General features: G+C 46.3%; 1 protein-coding gene across 3 annotated transcripts in view; it reads left to right on the top strand.

The window, feature by feature from the left end:
- The window catches only part of CYLD (CYLD lysine 63 deubiquitinase), a 70,420-nt gene extending 54,518 nt beyond the window's left edge, over window positions 1–15,902 (top strand). For all 3 annotated transcript variants that reach the window (XM_055145232.1, XM_055145233.1, XM_004600671.2), the window contains 7 exons: window positions 2,073–2,164; window positions 3,282–3,348; window positions 7,085–7,217; window positions 8,300–8,408; window positions 9,060–9,178; window positions 9,411–9,627; window positions 10,918–15,902. In XM_055145232.1, coding sequence (XP_055001207.1) covers window positions 2,073–2,164; window positions 3,282–3,348; window positions 7,085–7,217; window positions 8,300–8,408; window positions 9,060–9,178; window positions 9,411–9,627; window positions 10,918–11,102 — 922 coding nt within the window. In that variant the 3' untranslated portion in view covers window positions 11,103–15,902. The remainder of the gene's footprint in view (window positions 1–2,072; window positions 2,165–3,281; window positions 3,349–7,084; window positions 7,218–8,299; window positions 8,409–9,059; window positions 9,179–9,410; window positions 9,628–10,917) is intronic.
- The last annotated feature ends 281 nt before the right edge of the window (window positions 15,903–16,183 follow it).

Here is a 16,183-nt window from a genome sequence, read left to right as displayed (position 1 = left end):
GAGTATGCGCGTGTCTGTCCACACACCTTCTGTCTCCCTGTACTCTGTGCCACCTGGTACAGCCCTGGTGACCCCTGGCACTGCCAGTCTGGGCACTGCTTCTTCCTGGGCTTGAATGCAGAACCCTTCAGCCTGCACAGCCAGGTTGAATATTATCAGGAATGCATTCCGACCCCCCTGAGCACTGCATGGGAAATGCCCCCCTCAAAACAAAAATAAAGTCCAGACTAAGAAAAGTTCAAATCTTGTGACATCATTCTTATTTAATAATTAAAATTCAGAAATAGTTTTATAAAAGATGTTGATGAAAAGTGGAGAATACTGCAATAGAATGAGCATGGAGAATTACTATATAACATAAGGAAAATGAGAAAATAACGTTCTCCACTAAATCTTTTGTTTTTCTCAGATTATTTGATTTTGGTTTGAGCTACTACCAGGAGTGTCCAGAGTTACTCCTGACAGTACTCAGGGGGCCCCATATTTGCTGTCCAAGATTGAATCGGGGTCAGCTGTACCTTACTCTTTGTACTATCTCTCTGGTCCTTCCTTAAGTTCTTAATGATGAAAAAGACTATTTCTTTTTGTAAAAAAAAATGGGCCGTGAGTTTTACATCAGTTATTTTTGTTTATTTTATTTAGGACTGGAGTGATAGCACAGCGGGTAGGGCATTTGCCTTGCACGCAGCTGACCTGGGTTCGATTCCTCTGTCCCTCTCGGAGAGCCCAGAAGCTACCGAGAGTATCCTGCCCTCACGGCAGAGACTGGCAAGCTACCCGTGGCGTATTCGATATGCCAAAAACAGTAACAATAAGTCTCACAATGGAGACGTTACTGGTGCCCGCTTGAGCAAATCAATGAACAGTGCAACAGTGCTATAGTGCTATTTTATTTAATCTTATTTTGGGTGGGGGGAAGTGGAACCACATCTGGTAGTGCTCAGGAACTACTCCTGGCTCTGTGCTCAGGGATCATATGGGGTGCTAAGGATCGAATCCCAGTTGACCTCATGCAAGGACAGTGCCCTGCCCACTATTTCTCTGGCCTCTACATCAGTTATTTTTTTTAAAAAACCATATATTTTTAAATGTAGTGATTTCCCCTTGTGTAACTGATATTAGGACAGGAGAGATGAAATCCAAATTTCTTAGGTATATTGATGCTCCCTTCTTTTCTTCCAAACACAGTAAGCCCATTAGTAAACAAAGTTCTTTGGATGCTCTTATCCAACCAGGTCAGAACTCCGGTCAGCCAGATGCGGTCACCTCTCCATAGGAAGACCCAGGTGGGCTGCCCTGTTGCAGTAAAGAGCCCTTGCTGGCCACACCTTTGTGTGGTGGCCTGCGGGCTTTCTCCACTGCAGGGTTCTCGAACACAGAGAATCTGGCTTTCCACATTCCTCACTTTGCTGCTCCCAGTGACTGGCAGACGAGATCAGTGTGGAAGTCACAGATGTCCAGTGCAGAGCTCAGGGCTGGGCAGTATGAAAAGTGGACCTAGGGTTAGCTCATCCTCTGATGCCCTCATGGTTCCTCCTGGCTTCTCAGGCTTCCTCCAAAGCCCTTTTTGCAAGGAGAATTCTCTGGGGGGCCTGTCATGACCCCTTGGGTGAGTCCTGTAGGCAGACAGTGGTTCTGTAGGCAGAGATTGCAGATTTTACGGGCTCTGGACTGCGGATTTTACAAGTAAAGGCTCTGGATTGCAGATGTTATTAGGCTCACTTCTTATCCTTCTTTTAAGCTTTGTTAAAGGTACTTCTGGCTCCCCAAATACTGTAGATACTGTTCTGCAAAATAAATGCTGACATTCCTGTAATTGCTTATAAGTGGTACTGTTGAAAGCAGGTCATCACACATTTAAAAACATTTTTCCTCATGCAGATCTCCGGCAGGTATTGTTTTGTGTTGTTAGGTTATCGCAGGTTCTGAGATCGTTCTAAGTGTTTAATTTTACAAACGTGAAGAGAAGCCTGTGATGTTAGCCCGATGCTGGGGTTGTGTAAGAAACATATCGCCATAGAAATGGGTTCACTTAACTAGGATTAATCCACTGTTTGTTTTTACCAACGCAGATACGGATACGTGTGTGCCACAAAGATCATGAAACTGAGGAAAATTCTTGAAAAAGTTGAGGCTGCCTCAGGGTTTACGTCTGAAGAGAAAGGTGACTCTCTTAATTCATAGTCTGTGCGTTCGGGATCGTTTGAGGGGCTGGGGCTTTCAGCACGTGCCTTGAGAGTGCCTGACCTGGGCTCAACTGCCGGCCCTGTGTGTGGTTTCTGGAGCATCGTCCAGACTGGCCCAGAGGCCCCCGGCACCACTGGGGTGGCCCAGGTGACCCCCAACATGGCAGGGCCCATGCGGTCTCAAGTACACAGGCCTTCACATTGGCTGGCTGGCCTGCTTGGCTGAGAATCCCCAGGGGAGCCCCTGATGCCTTCTGTCACTGCTGGGCGTGTCCCCCTCCCCCACCGGGAGATGATTTGCGAGCACATGCAGTCATTGGCCGAAACGTGCCCCTTGTAGTTTTGCAGGGTTTATTTGAATCTAGGTTGAGTTGTTTTTTTTTTTTTTTCCCCCAAGTGCCATGTCTTTCCTCCCCCTTTTGTAAGACGCTTTCTTCTAAGAGGGCGGGTGATGACGTGGAGTGATGAATCCCTTTGTGAAATTGTCGATTATGAACACATTCCAGTAGCGAATCAAAGTTTCTTCCTTCCCATCAGATTTATGTTGGAAATCGTTCTTGTCATGGTGGTCAGGGGTTGTGTGGAGTCACCACCCACTTTCCCTCCACTTCGCTTTTCTTGTTATAAAGAGAGGTGACAGATGGTAGACTAGCCTTGAACTCCTGGTCAGAGGCAGTGTTCTAATCTATTTGCAGCTGAGGTGCTTACTTAGGTTTTCAAGCCCTGACTTTGAATGTGGAGGCAGCGTATTTTAACAGTTTTGAGGCTATGACTTACCACATGTGAGATACGATACCTTTTCAAATGCAATAGGTGTAACAAAATTAAAACATATTTTTTCTATATCTTTCAGTATCCCTTCTCTTCATTTTAACAGGAAAACTAAAGAACTGCCCTTTTTTTCTCAAGGGGGTGGAGGGTTTGGGGCAATACCCAGTGGTGTGCAGAGATCACTCCTGGTGGTGCTGGGGAATCCCTGGAGAACTGTGTTTTAGTGGATAGACTGTTGCTTACGGCATTGAACTCAGTGGGGAGGTCTAACCAGAATGATTTGAAAATTTGTCTGTGACTGACTTGTTTTTATTTTTCTCCTAGATCCTGAAGAGTTCTTGAATATTCTGTTTCATCATATTTTAAGGGTAGAGCCTTTGTTAAAAATAAGGTAAATGTTTAAATGACTAAGAAAGCATTGGGGAAGAAAATAGGAAGTTCTCATTTCACTGCCATTCAATGGAAACAATTTCCTTGGTGATTATTTACTACTGTATTTGCATCTGGGTCTTGAACCTGTGAGGTTTCTCCAATGCAAATCAATTTTAATCATTGTTTACAAAGTGTCATACTTGTAGAGTAAATGCAGTATGAATGTGTCTTTAATTTTAACCCTAGTAGTAAATACAACCCCCCCCCCCCAAATATTCTCCTTATGTAATTATGTCAGATTTGGTTTGTGCTTTTGAGCCAGACCCAGCATTGCTAAGGACGAGACCTGGCTAGTGGCCCCATGGTGAGTTCAGTGGGTCTGGGAGCAAACCCAGGGCTCCTTCCCACTCGTGTGCTCTGACCCTCCAGGCCATCTCCCCGGCCCACATATTGCATATGATTTTAAAAATGCATTTTGTATTTTTTTTTGTCCTAAGGTATTCAGTTAATCTTGTCTTGCAAGACAGTGTAGATACTTTTGTAATTTAGATGAATGAATTGTTTAAGAGGACCTTACTCTCATTTAATCAAACACACTCTGTCTCACCCCCCCTCTAAGAACTTCTGTGGTTGACAGAGTCCTCTTGTTCCCGGCTTTGTAACTTGCTCTCCCCCGCCCCCTCTCTGGAATGAAGACCCTGAATCAAATGTGGTGAAGTAATCGGGAGATTTTTTCCAAGGATGAGCTATCTGGAAAGTTGGGATGTTCATAATCTAAGTAACCAGGTCTCTTTTATATGTTAGCTTGGGTTTTCCTCCTGAGAATTTTGCTGACATTTTATTTGCTTCTCTAAGGTTAATCACAGACAAATAAGAACTTTTACTTGTCTCTGTGTCTTATGTGATGTTACTTGATGGCCAAGGTTGAGTTGTCGGATAAGATGGAAGGATGGAGAGTACCACAATTGTAGTTGGGAAGTTCTAATTAATGAAATAAGGCATGCTCCACCATGTTAGTAATAAATGTTAACATATTTATTGTCTTTTCACATTGCTGAGTTATACCAAGAAAATAATAGAGAGTTATTTAGAAATAATTAACTATTGAATTGAAGAGAATTTTTCATATGGCCATATAGAAAATAATCGTGGATAGATCAAAGGCCTTTCTGTATTTCTTCTAGCATATACGAAGAGGGGAGTATTTGGTATTTCATGAAAGTATAAAATATCAAGAAATTAATCTGTTGACTTATTTTAAACACTTCCACAGAGCTGATGATTTGATTAATAAGAGAGATTGTGTCCATGTGGGAATCTTAAATAAAGATAATAATTTTTTTATAAAGCAATTTGTGCATAAGCAACATTTTTGACACTTGACAGGGTGGGAGAGAAGAAATCCAGTGGAGTGATCCTGGAATTCTCTACATGATAAAATGAAAACTTTAGAGCCTTTATTTTTTTTTTTTTTTTTTTTTTTTTTTTATTTTTTTTTTATTTTTTTTTTTATTATAGTTTATTTTTAATTAGTGAGTCAACGTGAGGGTACAGTTACAGATTTATACATTTTTGTGCTCATGTTTCTCCCTTACAAAGTTTGATAACCCATCCCTTCACCAGTGCCCATTCTCCACCACCAGTAAACCCAACATCCCACCCCCCCTTCCCAGTCCCGTCTCCCCCCACCCCTAGAGCCTTTATTTTTAAGAGTTCTATTATAAGCTATAAAGGCAAAGCAATAGGCATTAAAACAGTGTGATACTGGTTTAAAATTAGAAATACAGATCTATAGAATTGAATAGAAGCTCAGAAATAGAAATAACTCTATGTCATATTGCATTATCTTAGACATAACCCTTCAAATACAAAGGAGGAAGGCCGGCTATGTTAAGTGCCCAAGGTAGGAAATCTAGCCGGCCATTTGGGTGAAAAAAATTGACTTTTGTTTCTCATCTTGGAATCCCAGGTGAATAAAATAGTTCTCTCTCTCTCTCTCTCTCTCTCTCTCTCTCTCTCTCTCTCTCTCTCTCTCTCTCTCTCTCTCTCTCCCCCCCCCAACACTCAAACACTTGCAGACTGCATTGCCAGTAATAACATAACAATAAACATGTCCTACATTCCCAGTAATATCATAGGACGATTCTGTTTTTTTTTTGTTTGCTTGTTTTTGAGTGACACCCAGCAGTGCGCAGGACTTACTCCTGGCTCTGCACTCAGGAATTACTCCTGGCGGTGCTTGGGGGACCATATCATATAGGATGCCAGGGATCAAACCTGGGTCACCCACGCACAAGGCAAACGCCCTACCCACTGTACTACCTCTCCGGTCCCATCATAGAACGATTTTCATACAGGGGAGGCGTAGTGCTTCTTGAGAGGGAGCCTGGTCGCATTCAGGGACAGAGCTCAGTGTCTGAGTCTCTCCCTGAGGCTCCTCCTCCTGCCCAGGGCTCTTCCTGTGGAGCCGCAGATTTGGAGACTATGGCAAGATACAGAGATATTGCTAAATTAGTCTTTTTTAATTGCTGCCCTCCAAAGCCTTATTTTTCTGGATGAGAATCAGCAGATTCAATAAATAGGACAAACCTTTACAGTCTGAAATAGTAAGACAGTCTAAGAGAGACTATATTCTTAAATGACTGAAGAAGCAAAAGAACTCAGGTTCCTTTGGAGGACAAATACTGATTTGATTTAAAGCATTTTGATAAACAAAAATGAAAGTTCTAGAAACAAATTTAAATGCATACATATATACATATGTATGTATATATATATGTGTGTGTGTGTATATATATATCTGGAAGGAAGTACCCCCCACCCCCAGGGTTCAGTATGTACTGTTAAAGAGAGATTTTCTTTTTTGGAAGATAGATCTGAAGAAAATAGCCTCAGTGCATCCCAGGGAGATAAAGAGTTGGCAGATAGGAGATAAAAGACCTGTGCAGTAAATTCTAGTTGTCATTTTTAGTAGGAAGGGAGAGAGTGGGGGTGGGGAGAGAGAGGTGGGGAGGAAGAGAGGCAAAGAAGCATCATTTGGGAGATAATAGTTGAAGATTTTGTGGGATTTTTTTGACAGACTCAAATTTAAAGACTAAAAGACTGAAGATGCACAGCATTCTTGAGCAGGAAGGAGCAGAATGAAGTGAGAAGAAATCCTGGTCTAGACAGTCTTCCAGGGTCTGTCCCCACCAGGCATACGAGACTATCTTATCCTGCTTGCTCCAAGCATTAAACACCTTTTACAGATTTCTAGATCTGGGCAGTAAAGTTGAACCATATGATTTCAACTTCTGGTTAGTATTGTTTACAGGTGCTTCTTAATTACACGTTATTGCACTGCCATTTTCCTGATCACTAAAGAAGTTCTTCAGTATTAAAGATAAAACAAGAAAACTTTTTTTTTTTTGCTTTCTGGGTCTCACCTGGCAATGCTCAGGGTTTTTTCCTGGCTCCATACTCAGGAATTACTCTGGGTGATGCTCAGGGGAACCATATGGGATGTCGGAATTTGAACTAGGGTTGGCCACATGCAAGGCAAATGCCCTACCTGCTGACCCGGATTCGATCCCAACACTTGGCCCCCAAATGAGAACATTTTTAAGGTCTTATGCATCTGTCTGTTGCATGATTGTCTTCGCCACTGTTGTCCTATCTAGAGGTTTATCATCAATTTTCCTAGTTTTAAATACTACTGGATCATTTTTATCTAAACATTTCATGAATCCTAAGCCTTCTGCCCTGCATTTTTTTAGATCAGCGGGTCAAAAAGTGCAAGATTGTTACTTCTATCAAATATTTATGGAAAAAAATGAGAAGGTTGGAGTGCCTACAATTCAGCAGTTGTTAGAATGGTCGTTTATCAACAGTAACCTGAAATTTGCAGAGGTTAGTGGCAATTACTTACTGTATTTTTATGTGAAAGTCCATGGCATTTGCCAGTATCAGTATTGAAAAGCTATTACTTTTAACCCAGTGTCAACAGTTAGAAACACAAAATGTTAGCAAAATATTTTTTCAAAGTTCCGTGTTGCAGCTTTGTCCTTAAAGAAGATGCTTTAGAATTAAAGGATGGGAATCTTTTGGATTTTTGGTCTAATGATATCAAGCCAATATATAATTTGAAAACTTTAAGTTAGAGCAAAAAAGACTTGTTTTTCTAATATATTTTATTTTTATTTATTTCTATTTTATTTTGCTTTTTGGGTCACACCCAGCGATGCTCAGGGGTTACTCCTGGGTCTGTGCTCAGGAATTACTCTCAGCGGTGCTTGAGGGACCATATGGGATGCCGGGGATAGAACCCATGTCAGCTGTGTGCAAGCAAACATCCTACCTGCTGTACTATCGCTCTAGCCCCTCTAATATATTTTAAAATCTAACATATATTAAAATATATTACATATACTAAGTATGTTATGCATGTGTATTTTAAAAAGATGTTTGCTTTTCAATCTCCAGTAAGAGGCAAAATAAGTTTACTAACAGTGGCTGGTTAGAACAAGTGATAAAAATTGCCTTTCTTTGACTCTTTACTGAGTATCATGATGTTACAGTACACGTTTGTGGCTTACTTTTTTTTTTTTTTAAGTATTCATTTTTCTGAAGGAATATTCTAGAAAACCTTCGACAGTCACAGTTACTCATTTGTTGAATTGTAGGGAACAATGAGTGAACTTCAATTCATGGCAGTTTACTTACTTGCAAAACCAGGTTTCCCGAAGTATTGATTCAGCAGAATGTCACTCTCTGTAGTCCGATATTTGCTAGTGGAACTGGCTGGCCTCTGTGTGTGCAGGTGGCTGCTTGGTGCCTGCCTTCACCTTCACATTCCAGGATCCTATTTTCCTGACCCAGCTTGGTGGTGAAGGCATTCTGATAAACAGCCGTGTCTATTTCAGTTTCACAGGAAAACCTTTTATTCAGCACTTGGACTCTGTGTGGTTTTATTTCTTTATTTGTCCTCTTAGGCACCATCGTGTCTGATCATTCAGATGCCTCGATTTGGAAAAGACTTCAAACTTTTCAAAAAAATTTTTCCTTCTCTGGAATTAAATATAACGGATTTACTTGAAGACAGTAAGTGTTATAATTTTCCACATACTGGTTTATTGATGTATTTATTTTCAGAAATAGCCTTGTCTAGTCATTCTCTCTGGTTGTGAGCACAAAGCCTCATGGTGGGCAGTTTTTCTAAAGTCAGTCGTAGCGCTGGAAGTTCTGGGGAGTCTAAGCCGGTCAGTTCAGAGCTGGGCATTTATTCAATCCCACATTACACCAATCCCACCACCATGACACCTTCCCACCGCCAGATTTTGGATGTTCCCAGCTGAACCCCAATCCCTGCCCCAAAGCAGAACCGAAATAATATATTTTATATTGCTTGTTATGAAAAAGCACTGAAAATTCTACAAAAAAGTATCCTTCGAGGAAAAGTTTCACCAGGGGCCATTAAGCCCTTCTATAAAAGATCACTAACATGTTGTTAAAGGTTGAGCCTTGTTTGCTTATTATATATACATCTGTAAACACACACACACACACACACACACACACACACACACGGAGGGATTACTCTGAGTGTGTAAGCTTTCATCTTCTTGTTGTTGGGGGGCCCTAGCCAGCAGTGCTCAGAGCACACTCCTGGCAGCTGTCATCATTTTGCAAGCTGGTCGTTGCTTTGGAAACCCTTGTCTCTGGAAGTCCCCTAAGCCCCGCTCCCCGTCTCAGCCCCCAGGCAGTGCCGGGTGTGTGGCGGGCTCGCCATGTACGAGTGTCGCGAGTGCTACGATGACCCCGACATCTCGGCCGGGAAAATCAAGCAGTTCTGTAAGACCTGCAACAATCAGGTAAGTGCGGCTGCCCTTCATGGATGTCCTTGTGGTTCACGGCCGGCCGTGGTTCATGGTGGGAAGCATTTTCCCATTTCAGGAAAATCAAGATGAGACATCCTCAGTGCTGGGGGCGGGATGGGGGTGGGGGGAATGTAAACCCTTCACGAAAGTGCCTCTGCCGCCCGGGCAGCCCCTTGCCACAAGGGGCCGGGCTCACCGGGGACGTTCCCTTCCTGTCTCCTCGCAGGTCCACCTGCATCCCAAGAGGCTGAACCACCAGTATAACCCCGTGTCGCTGCCCAAGGACCTGCCCGACTGGGACTGGAGACACGGCTGCATCCCCTGTCAGAAGATGGAGCTGTTCGCCGTCCTCTGCATAGAGACGAGCCACTACGTGGCGTTTGTGAAGTACGGGAAGGACGACTCGGCCTGGCTCTTCTTCGACAGCATGGCCGACCGGGACGGTACTTTCAGACCTTTTTTCTCCATGGGATGCTTTGGGCTGTCGGGAGCGGCTTCCCAGCGCTGGGGACAGGCTCTCCTGAGGAAGAAAGTGCTCTGTGAGCCACGCCTGTCAGGGGTCCCTCAGGGACCTCAGCAGGGCGTTCTGGACGGCATCAGCTAAGCCCGCCGCCAGACTGCAGGCCGAGCCCTGTGGTGTTTGCACAGGCAGCGGCTCCTCCCTGAAGAAGCGGACCCTAGGATTCTTCCGGTGATAGAGCAGAGGTTTTGCTTCTCAGTTCTTGCGCTTTCCGACTGTGATTTTTTTCCTTTCGTGCCCGTGTGCCAAGCTTTCTGGCAAGTGTGCGCAGTCGTTATCTTCCCAAACCCTTGCGTGTTTGGAATCCTTCGCATCTTTCTCTTTGAAAGCCGAGTTTGGATCTGGTTGGTCCCTCTAGCCCCCTGGCCCCTCTGCAGTCGCCTCAGCCACGCTTCCCAGGGCTGCCTCATGTCTCGGAGACTCGGGGAAGGAAGCACAGGCCATAGCTCCCTCCCCAGAGCTGCCCCTGCTAATGTTGGTGTGGATGGTCTGGTGCAGGAGCAGCCGGGAGTCGGCTGCTGAGAAGATGCAGAGAGAACCAGCACTATTGTCTCTCCATTTGTCCAGGTGTCCTTTCAGGCCTTGCTGCTGTGGCATCTAGAGGGTCTTTTTTTCTTTTTTTCCTCTTGGGCCCCACCCAGCAATGCTCAGGGGTTACTCCTGGCTCTGCACTCAGGAATTACTCCTGGCGGTGCTCAGGAGACCATATGGGACACCAGGGATTGAACCCAGGTCAGCCGCATGCAAGGCAAACGCCCTACCCGCTGTGCTATCACTCCGGCCCCCGATAGGGTTTCATAATGTGAGGGAACACAGTAGGATTCAGTGTCCCTCGGTCTGAGTTGGACTCCCACAGGGAAGAGGACATGTGCTTGTGTCTGGGACAGAAGAATTGTGGAAGTGTTAGAGAGAGAGAGAGAGAGAGAGAGAGAGAGAGAGAGAGAGAGAATGTGTGTGTGTGTGTGTGTGTGTGTGTGTGTGTGTGTGTGTGTTTCACATCAGTTTCATTGTTGGTCCAGGAATCTTTTCAGAGTTCAAGAATGGAAATTGACAGAAAATTAGCTTTAAAAACTATTTTTTTGTAAACATAGTTTTTATTTTACAAAAAAAAAAAAATAGTTTTTAACGGGGCAACTTAGTCCCGTGAAGTTGTTTGGGGCAGCCGAAAGGTCGAGAACTTGCTTGCGCTAAAGCGAGCGCCTCTCTTCCGCAGGCGGTCAGAACGGCTTCAACATTCCCCAAGTGACGCCCTGCCCCGAAATTGGAGAGTACTTGAAGATGTCCCTGGAGGAACTGCATTCCTTGGACTCCAGAAGGATCCAGGGCTGTGCGCGGAGACTCCTGTGTGACGCGTACATGTGCATGTACCAGAGCCCGACCATGAGCCTGTACAAGTGACGGGAGCGGCCACAGCAGCGCCTGGCGCAGGCGCGGGTCTCCGGCGGCCGTCCCCGCGAGCTGGCAGTTCTGTTCCACGTCCATTGCCGGCAATGGATGTCTTTGTGGTGACGATCCTGCGGAAAAAGGATTCCTGTGTTTAAATACAAAATTGCTTTTGTGTTACCGAAGTATTTAATAAGAAGCATTTTGCACTCTAGAAAGTACGTTTTGTGTTGGTTTTTTAAGAAGTCTAAATGAAGTTATTAATACCCGAAGCTTTAAGTTAAGTGCATCGATCATAAGATATTTTTGGAAGCATACAGTTTTAATTGTGACAGTTTAAAAACCTCTTTTAGTCCATTGAGAATGTAAATAAATGTGTCTTCTTTATGGACCAAGGATATGAAATCATTTTTCCTTTGTAGATAACAATTGCCTTGAGGAAGAAATATTTTGTTTTTATGAAGAGTCTACTTTTAATCCAATTATTAAAGTCACACAGAGTTTGATTTGTTAACCCTTCCCTGTACAGAATTGATTTCCTGCATGTCGGCCGAGTCCCCGTGTTTCTGCAGTAGCTGGCAGAGAGGTACTGAAATCCTTTCAATGGTGTTGTTTTCCATTTCTTCCGGTTTTGAGACAAACGAGTGATTCTCGTCACAGAATGTTCAATTTCAGTGTCGTTTTCCTGGGGGGAGCAGAATTCTCAGCAGTGGAAGCTCATCATGTAACTGTTCAGCTTTTTGATTTTCGAGTCTCTTAACTCTTTTCTGGAAGAGGGCACAAGAAATTTCAGAAGAGATTTGGGTGGTAGACATAGTATATTCCTTACACGACTATATAATCCGTAAATGACATCAATCTGGCATGTAGAACCATTCGGTCCTATTTCCCTGAAGCGGCCCTCTGAGCACCTAAACCGCTAGGACTTTAGATACCCCCCGAGCACTGCGCCCTGGCTCAGTCCACTAAATTTCTCTGGAGATAGTGACGGTTACAAACCACCCTTCATGAAAATGTTAGCAGCGGCTTCATCCTCTGGCTTAGATTAGTACCAAGCGTGCGTGTTCTTAACTGGTACCACAGTGTGTGTCCAGAGCAAACCCTGATGCTGTAGCGTAGACTTCCTCGTAGATTAGCTGAGTGCCGTGTCCTGTGTGGTCCCCAAGTTTGTCCTGTGGCGTTGTCGTCTTTCTGGAATGACTGCTGACCCAGACAGAGAGATGGAAGTGTTATCCTAAGACCTGTCAAACCTCTGTCTGTGAAGCTGGAGAGAACCATCACAACTCTTGACTGTTTTTTAAGGTACATTTTCTCTGGAGTGTCATCATTCCATTCTGCCAGTATTTATTAGCTTTGTGAGGCACAGATATTCTTGCGTCTTGAATTTTTTGATTTTTTTTTCTATTTCTTCACTTTTGAAGTTAAAACAAAAAATAGTGCATTGAGTGGGCAGCAGGGAGGAACCTGAACTAGAGGGCCGGCTGCTGGCCGCCTCTTTGGGGAAATGAGGACCACGGCTCCGTCGTCATGCCTGAATCTCTTGCTCTGACCATCTCTGAGTCCACTCCCCACTCAGGGAATGTGTGCTGAATGGATGGGTGGGCGCGCTTAGCAGGAGGGTTCTTGGCGGTTATCTGGAGGAACGGTCAGGAGTCTAACTCGGTCAGGCTGCTTTTGACAGCCCTCTGCTGTTGAAGTGAAGACAGGCTGTGAGTTGAGGCAGGGTGGCGCTGCCCAGCCTCACAGCTGGGAGTCTGCAGTGCTTGTCCAGAGGCGCAGACACACGTCTCCTCAGGGGTGGAGGCGCCTCCTCCTCTATCACTGATTTTCCTGGTGAGACAAATTTCCTCAGGGGGCGCTTCCCCTCCTTCCTGGGCGAATGCTCTCTCGAGGGACCCACGCTGGCTGCCGCGGTTCCTGTGTGGCCCCCGGGCCCAGGCAGGCCTCCTTGTCCCCTCTTGTCAGTAGGTACCGGCAGGCCGGGTACGGTGACATGGGGCCTATTGATTTATTTAAGTTTTAGCCTTAGATTTTTCTTTCAGTGTTTCCCTACCAGCTGGTTGTTTTTCTTTTTTTTTTTTTTGCTTTTTGGGTCACACCCGGCGATGCACAGGGGTTACTCCTGGCTCTGCACTCAGGAATTACCCCTGTACCCCTGGCCATGCTCAGGGGACCATATGGGACGCTGGGATTCGAACCCGGGTCAGCCGCGTGCAAGGCAAACACCCTACCCGCTGTGCTATTGCTCCAGCCCCTCCCTACCGGCTTTTTTAAATGTTTGAGTTATTCACCCTTTTCTGCCACCCCGATAGCCAGATCGACAGGTTAGTGGCATCATCTTCTAATGTGGTCCGTGAGCCATAGCTATAAAGCTGTAAATAGACAATGTAGCAAGTCATCTCCCCATGACAGTATGAGAGAGAGAGATTCATGCGTAGTGACCATATCATATACTTGTTCAGTGTCCACTCTCCACTCCATGAAAGACTTGCACTCCAGCATCAGAAGAATGTCCTCGAAGACCAAGAGAAGCAGTCGTACATCCCAATGACGTATGGTCGTTACAGTTGCCCCCAAATGGTCTCTGAAGCGTGTAAGATTCTTTTTTTTTTTTTTTTTTTTGCTTTTTTGGGTCACACCCGGCGATGCACTGGGGTTCCTCCTGGCTCTGCACTCAGGAATTACTCCTGGCGGTGCTCAGGGGACCTTATGGGATGCTGGGAATCGAACCCGGGTTGGCCGAGTGCAAGGCAAACGCCCTACCCGCTGTGCTATTGCTCCAGCCCCGAAGCGTGTAAGATTCTTATAATGCACATCTGCTAAATTTCATAGGCAAATGGCGTCTTCCCATCCCTTGGATTCATTTATTTCTCGCAGAATTGATACCGTTCAGGGACAAGGAGAAAACAGAGTAATGAGTGGAGCTTGTCTTGCCCCTCTGATTCCTGTGGACTGACCGGAACAGGGCCTCCCCCTCCCCGCTCTGGGCCTCTCCTCGGGTGGCCTGCAGTGGTTGCAGTGGGGTCGTTTCGGGTCTGTGTGGATGAGTGTGGGCGGGCGTGGCAGGAATGATAGTGTTAGGCTTCAGCTGGAGGCCGGCCAACTAGTATTATTGGACTCTGAGGGCCTCGGATGGAGCGAGAAGGACAGGAGACAGGGGGACCCTGCCCTTAGCTTGCCACCTGCTCCAGCCACAGAGCATCTGCTTGTCACATGGGGGCGAGGAGGCAGGTGTGGGGCAGGAGGGGGGGGTGGGGAGCAACAGAGACCTGGCCTCAGCCCTTTCTCATAGCATTAGTGGGCATGACCTGGGGAGGGGGCCTTCGTGTTCTCTGTCTAACCAGGGCGTCGGAACATTGAATTCAATAGGGAAACAGTACGAATTGCTGGGTCCCAGGGAGAATCGGCTTGTTTCCTGAGTGGGCCCTGGGAAAGGGGGTGGGGGGGAGATAGTGAACCCCACTGTGGGACTCCGGTGACCGGACAGATCTGCAGACCCCCAAACCAGCAGATCTCAAAATCTGTCTCTTTATGCGGCTTGTGTGATCACCTCCTGTCCCGTGTGAATCTCTCGACATGATTGTGGCCGTTGGAACATTTACAGGAGAATTGACATAGGAAGGGCATTTTTACGTTTCCCGCAACCCACTGTTTCCCAGATGTTTTGGAAGCTGTTAAGTCTTGAGAGATATGTGTGTATTGGGACTGTTTTCCTTCCATTTTATCATTTTTGGGGAAATTGAGGCTCTGGGGAATCAAAGAAAAGCAAAATTGTCCTGGAAAGTTAGAGGGAAAAAAAGTGTTGCATTGTTTCTTCATACCCACTTCTGTATAATGAGCGCCCTAGACTAAGGAGGTGATTATTCTCGGGGAGGGGGGTGGAATTCGGCCCTCTAGTCAAAAATGTCCTTGTCCTTTGGATGACTTCACCCACGACTCGCTTAAGGGGGACGGTGCGTGTACCCCAAGGGTGGGCGGTAGAGGATAGCCTCGTACAGTGAAAGCAGAGGGGGGTGGGGAGAGGGAGCCCTTAGCAAAGTGTTCCCTGGCCGTCCAGACCAGAGGTGGGTCTTCCACGGACTCGGGGAGACACTGCCAGGGGGTCTCGCAGAGCGGGGCCCCCTGCGGGGAGGTACCGTGGGGTGGAGGCGTTTGTGTTCTCAGTTTTATTGGGAAAGGGAGGAAGGAAAATAATCCAAGGCAACGGTGGGGCTTATGGAGTCAGACAGCGGGGGTCAAAAGCTCCCCTGAGAACTAAGCCCGGGGGGGGGGGTCAGAGGACAGGGGCTGGGTCGCGACCCTCTTCCCTGACCACCGTGGAATCTGCCTGTGTCCTGGCAGCCTTGGCGGGACCAGGCGGCTCCCCCGGGGACTGGCCCGCAGGTGGCCTTGCAGTGTTCGCTCTGACGCTTTCTGGCGGTTGTGAGGAGCCTTTGTCTCGACTTCCTTGAGTGGCCCGGGCACTGGGGTGCCGAGCTTCACGCGTCTCGGTCGTTTGTCCTAAGGTGGGTTGTTTAAAAGCCCCGTTTGGATCTTTCTGACGGTTGCTGGGTGCAAGGAGCGCGTTCGTACTGAGTTTCCCCCATCTGCTATCTTGCTCAAGTTTTTTTTTTTTCGCCCCCTAAAGAACATCCTATATCTATGAAGCCTTTCTTTTAAAAGTTACCACCGCCACATAAACATCCCTTGACTATCAGATTGCTCTGATTTAGCCTTAATTTTGTTAAATTTTTTAGAGATGACTGAAGTGCTGCTCTGGAAAGAAATGTAACTACATGCTATTTCTGTATCATTAAAATGAAATTTTTATGGTTCCTTTTCCTTGATTTCTTGGGGGAAGAGGGTCGGGTTGTGGGGAGCCTGAAACGGGTCGGGCCACGTCACTTCTCCTCCAGAAAGAAGCTTCCCTGCGACTCGCCAGCCCCAGCCACCCCTGACCCCGTGGGCTGTGACGTGTCAGGACCCTCAGAGGCCTCTGGCTACCCCTGGCAGCTGGCATTTGCTGAAGCCACATTCCGGGGCACTGATCGCCCGGGCTTTCGGCCACGCCCCCCCCCCCCCCCACTGAACACGGGCGCACAGCCCCTTCCTGGAGC

The sequence above is a fragment of the Sorex araneus genome, chromosome 8, assembly GCF_027595985.1.
Source record: "Sorex araneus isolate mSorAra2 chromosome 8, mSorAra2.pri, whole genome shotgun sequence".
Taxonomy (NCBI): domain Eukaryota; kingdom Metazoa; phylum Chordata; class Mammalia; order Eulipotyphla; family Soricidae; genus Sorex; species Sorex araneus.
The sequence above is the reverse complement of the archived record's forward strand: the minus strand, read 5'-3'. Positions and strand labels throughout refer to the sequence as shown.